This window comes from Tyto alba, unplaced genomic scaffold (genome assembly GCF_018691265.1).
Source record: "Tyto alba isolate M040663 unplaced genomic scaffold, T.alba_DEE_v4.0 Super-Scaffold_22, whole genome shotgun sequence".
Classification (NCBI taxonomy): Eukaryota; Metazoa; Chordata; class Aves; order Strigiformes; family Tytonidae; genus Tyto; species Tyto alba.
The window spans coordinates 249,954-255,470 of NW_024881296.1; the positions used below are offsets into that span (position 1 = coordinate 249,954).

Genomic DNA, 5,517 nt, shown 5'->3' on the forward strand with positions numbered 1-5,517 from the left:
GCCAAAAAAGATGAGTGTAGTTTTGAAGAAAGAATACTTTTAAAATTCCATCCCTAGTTTATTAGTAAGGAATTCCTAGTGCTGGAATTATCTTGAGGACCATCTGTGAAACTGTAGTCTATGTTCACACTCTTACCATTGTTCTTTCTGGGCCTCAAGATTTCTTGGGGTCATTTGTTTGTTTGGATTTTTTTTTTTGGCTTAACTAAGGTACCAGACATTAAATATGTGCAATCTATCTGGAAGAATAGAGAGAAAACTGGTGTCAACACAAATAAAAACATGTATACAAGATTTATTGTAAACAAAACAATTCTGTGCAAACAGTGAAGACAAAAGGCCTCTGTTTTTAAGTGCCACATGACTTTGTAAAATGTAAAAACCACCAAGTCTACTCTGTTGGTACTCTATGAAGTAACAGCCCACAAATAGTCCACTTAAGCCAGTTATGTAATTAGGTTCAATTTTTCTTGCAGAGGGGAGCTCCAATCTTTGAGGTTTAATGTTGGCTCTTAAGCAAGATCTATTTTTTACTATCTCTGATGTAGAAAGGTAAGGAATAATCCAACAACAGAGCTGCTGCCACACCAGGCCCACCTCTGTTAGCTTCTCAGGCTCTCCATGTGTGATCCCCAGCCAGTACTGGGGCCCCACCAGCCATGGTAACAGCTCTGTTGTATTTACTCAGGCTGTAAAAATGGGGCACAGGATAATGCTCCAGCTGATCAAATTCATTAAGGTGGATGCGAGTTGGCAGTTTGTTCACCATCCTTTTCAGGGTGACAAAGCCTGCAATGACTTGGAAGGTAAGGAAAAGGGCAAAGACGGTATGGACTGCTCGCTCCAGTGGCAGAATTTTCAGACCTTCATTAAATAGCAAGAAGAGAATTATAGGCAACTGCAGGAGGAGACTCAGGAGCCAAAACCCAGCCAGCTCAGGGACCTGTAACAGAGAGACATCACCTATTAAAAACTGGCAGTTGAAGATGAAAAAATCCAAAATCTTGTGAAGAAATTTTTTTTTAATTTTCCAAAAGCCAGCACATAACGTGAAACATCAAAGTGAGGTGGCTTAGTAGTTCCGTATACTGTGGTTTTAACCATACTTATTTTTTCTGACAAAACAGTTTTAGGAGTGAGAGGGCCTTCTTCTGAGGGGAAATTTCTTGGAATGAACAAAATTAAATAGAAGCTGATGCCAAGGGAATGGAAGATGCAGATTCCTCTCCTCCACTTAAATCTCTCAGGTGAACTGCAGATCACTTTATTTCAGATAAACTCCAAAAAGCTCTCCTGCACAAATTAGTATGCACATGTGGTAACGTACCTTCTCCTGCAGATTGCCCATGTATCCCAGGTAGAGTCGGATGACCTCTATTAGAGGGGTCAGGATCATGACTGTGACCAGGATGAACTTGTAGTCATCTGACAAGACTGGATACTAGAGGGAAGAAGAGAGTAAAAGTTTCTGCTGTGCTGTTTCATAACATGCTGTTTGTGATTAAAAGAAGACACTGTATGCAACTAGTAAGTTGACAGTGTTGTATTAGCTTTCAAATACTCCTGAACCTCCAGTTTCAAGGAACTCCCAAATAAACGTAGTAACCTCTAATTCCAGTGAGCTCTAACTCAGTACCAGGAGGTGTTTGATCAGGACATATTACATTGGCAAACCACCACTTTCCTTCAGGACTCACCTTCAGATGGAGCATAACAACTGCGGTGAGCCACCAAAATGGGAAAAAATAGACATTGAAATAGAGGGACATCTGCAGTGGTAAACTGGAAATGATTTCATGACCTGTAGATAGAGAAAAGTTTTTATCATTCCTAGTTTGTTCCATCCTTCCCTTCCATAAATATGTCAGAAAGATACTGTGCCATCTTAGCTTCAAGCAGGGCATTAACACTTCCCAGTCAAAATAAAACATTATGAAAAGTATTTTTATATATCCAGAGGAAAACTTATTACCCTCTCTTGAATTACACAATTTCCTGGAATCTAATGCAACTTTCAGGTCACAGGACACAGAATTTTTATCACTTAGTCATATAATCAAGTGTCTGCTGATTACCTGGTGACGTATGGCTTACTCCACAATCTCTGAATGATAGGCTTAGCTCAAGTAGGGCTGTACACTGACACTGGAGAAAGAGTTAGTGGTTATTTGATTGCTCTTACTATAAGTGAATGGCCGAAGTTTAAAGGAGTACCTACTGGATTATTTTTACTTTGTAGGTGATCCGCCTGAGTAAGGACTTGCTGCTAGAGAACAGGTGTGCATTGCCCACTCTTCCTTTTCAGTGTTTATTTAAATAGACATTTGGATGGAAGCAATGTTGCAAGAAGACAACAATTCTTCTAATTCTTAAGAGCTAACAGTTTCAAATATATGTCAAACCAAAACTTATCCTTTAAAGACTGGAAGGAACAAGATACATTCATACACTGTAGAGAAAAGTAAATGTCGAACTCTCACGTGCAGGCAGTAAATTCTGTATTTAGGATTTTACAACAGGCCTACAAGATTAGACTTAAATCAAGGGAAAATTTAAAAGGGTATTCTGAGGGAATCATTTGGTTTGTAATGGGTGAAGCTTTATTGCCACATTCTAGTTAATTGATACTGCATCCCCTTTACTTCAAACACCAACAGCCTCCTTTCTCATGTTTTTCCCAAATGAGGTTTGTAGGCACATCTTCACCTGGTAGTACCTGAGCAAGTTTAGAAAGTATTCACTGGGACCGGATGACTTTATTAAGTCCTGTGCCCCTGTCACAATGGTGATATTCAACTGGCAATTAGTCTAAACAGTCGCACTGTCTCCCTTCCAGCCTCAGAACCACCTCTCTTCTGACACTGCCTTCTCTTTCCGTATCTTCCAACCGCTCATACCTGTCTTTGTTCCATCTCAGTCTGGCATCCCTGTTTCCAGTCCAGCCACATGCAGCCTGGTACAGTCTGTTCCAAAGTCTTTATGCTAGTTGCGGAAGTGTTCATGGTAGCTACTAGACTAGGTGGGAAAGGAGGAGGATTTGGGAACAGAACTAAGACAGACCTTAAGGGTAGGATGTGAGGGGTAGGGATTTATTATACTAAAATAGAAGGTGCAAGACAACCTATATATTTATTTAATAATCCCATTTTGAAGCATCAACACTTCCTTACATCTGCAAAGGAATGAAAATTTGAGGTACCTCAAAAACAACTTCACTATCTACCTAAAATTGTCCCAGCTGTCCTAACAAATTAATCTCAAACACCAGGAGGACTTTGGAGGGCAGAAAGATAGCATTCTAAACCACTGTTTTACCTTTAAAAAAAGCCATGGCCATCCAATTACAGGTAGTTATGTTTCTGCCCTATCTGTATTGGATGAAAATTTAATGGTTCATAGCCATATTACTTAAAAACAGAGAAGCCAAGAGCTCAAATTTCAATTGTTTATAATGTTTTAGGTATGTTAAAGGCTTCACTGATACAGCACTGGTATTTGTAATTTCTGATTAAGTTTTAAAACTATTTTAGATGAATGTTTAGCAATACAAGCCAATTCTAATTCATTTCTCTATTCCTAAATTGAACTAATGCTTATTTTCTGGGATTGCTAAAATCTGTGGAAAAGCCAGACAGTATTGCTATGGTCAATTCTTTGATGTTAGAGCAACTTGCGAAGGTATAGATGTGTAAAATTAATTTCTGAAATCCTGATCTCCAGTAAGTTAAGGGTACATTTGCAATTGGTTTCAGTGGGTTGGATATTCACAAAGGAGTTTTCATAACGGGAAATGGAAAAGAAATTACTAAGAACAGAAACTACTGCTGGAGTTAAGAAAAATATTTGCATTATCTGATAAATTAAATGAAGAATTAGTAACTGTTAGCAGTTTAACTACACAAAGAAAATGAGCGCTCCTTTCTTGAAATGACTTTTGGATAATTTTAACAGCTTGGAATGGATTTATCAGTTGAAATAAGTAGACGCTGTGTTTATTTTCATGGCTACTGTCACTCTAAAGGTATGAAAAGCAGGCATGTTGGCCTGCAAAATTCAATGGCAATATGATGAACAGTTGTCAGTCATTACAATAGACTCAGGAAAATAAAGAGAAAGCTGGCATATTGTAAGCTCAAGTTTTCTGCTACCTAACTCTAGCTTAGTACACCTCTGCATGCTTTAAGCATCTGGTGCCCTAACTGTGCAGGCCTACTGAGCTTAAAACAATAGCTCATCTCTTTTTATTTGTTGTTATCTGTAAATAATTTTTATTTTTTATTTGGGCATGGGGTGAGCACAGATAAAATCCACTGTTATTCACACACTAGGCAATATTTTACACAGACTCGCTTACTAAGCTGTAAAGGTGAGTGTAGAGTGTTCTTCATACCTGCTATTAAATCAAGGCTGTTTAATGTTTTAAGAAAGCCTGTCCCTCATCTAAAAGGAACCTCTGCTTTCTGCCGCTGGTCCGGCACCTGTGTTACTGGGCCGGTACCTGGGTTACTCCGAGACCATCTCCCCTTCACGTGGAGGAGAGCGACGGGGCTCTGGGACCGGCCGCCTCAGCCTTCCCCCTCGACGACGACGGGAGGGCGAAGCGGCTACACGCTGCCCAGGGGGAAACGGAGAGACGGCGGCGGACACCCCGCCGATGGGAGAACACGGCCCTTCCCCGCGGCCGCCAGCGCGACGGCTGACGCCGCCATCTTCGCTCCCCGCCTCCGGCCGCAGCCGCCGCCATTTTCGTTGCTGTCGCTCCTCCCGCTGCGCTTTTTTTACCTGCGCCGTCGCCCGGGTACTGCGGGCCGGTGCGGTGGCTGTCGGTGAAAACGGCGCGGCTGAAGGAGCCCAGCCGGCTCCTCAGGGGCTCGGGCAGCGCCATGCTGTGGCGATGAGGCGACGGCGCGGGCGCGCAGGCGCAGTGGCGAGGGAGGCGGCGGCGGCGGCGGCGGCGGCGGGGGCGTTTTCCCGCCAGCCGCGGACCGGGCCGTTGGCTCCCTCGGGGGGTCCGGGTTAGGGCGAGGTGTCTCCCGGCGCGGCGGGGAGGAGAGCGGAGCGTGTACCCCGGGAACAGTGTTATAGTAGAGTTTTCTGGGAGAGATACCGCGCCCAGAAATTTATGATTGCTGGTGTGATGTAAAAACACGTTTATCTGCGCTATGCGTGTGAGAGCGGTCACTGCAGCCTTGGCGTGCGCTTATATGTAGAGGTGCGTTCCCGCTTATTTCTGTCATGTCCGTGTGTGTGCATGGAGGAGAGTATTTCTGCTTGTCGCGGTCACCGTGCAAGCATGGTGCTTTCCTTCCTGATTAGGACTGTCATCCATGGAAAACGAAAAAGCAGCGCCCAGCAGGCAGGTCACCTCAAGCTAGCTGTTAATGGCACAGTCAGCGATGAGCCCAGCATGTGATATTTGCCCCAAACAGTGTCCTTTTGCCTCAGAGGTGCTGGTGCATGCCAGCCCTGAGAGTCTTCCCTCAGCTCTTACATCGTTCTGGTTCCAGTCGGAGTGGA

At 43.4% G+C, this 5,517-nt stretch overlaps 1 protein-coding gene across 2 annotated transcripts; it reads right to left on the reverse strand.

Moving 5' to 3' along the window:
• Positions 1–263: 263 nt before the first annotated feature.
• Positions 264–5,169, reverse strand: TMEM17 (transmembrane protein 17). 2 transcript variants are annotated; one of them, XM_032984225.2, is made up of 4 exons: positions 4,783–5,169; positions 1,698–1,801; positions 1,328–1,441; positions 264–943 (listed from the first exon to the last, which is right to left on the reverse strand). In XM_032984225.2, exons 1-4 carry the CDS (start codon positions 4,883–4,885, stop codon positions 611–613), a joined length of 654 nt encoding a protein of 217 aa, XP_032840116.2. In that variant the 5' UTR covers positions 4,886–5,169; the 3' UTR covers positions 264–610. The 2 variants fall into 2 exon arrangements, with proteins under 2 accessions (XP_032840116.2, XP_042652092.1); XM_042796158.1 differs by lacking the exon at positions 4,783–5,169 and adding an exon at positions 2,898–4,773 and having other exon boundaries at positions 1,698–2,145.
• Positions 5,170–5,517: the final 348 nt, after the last annotated feature.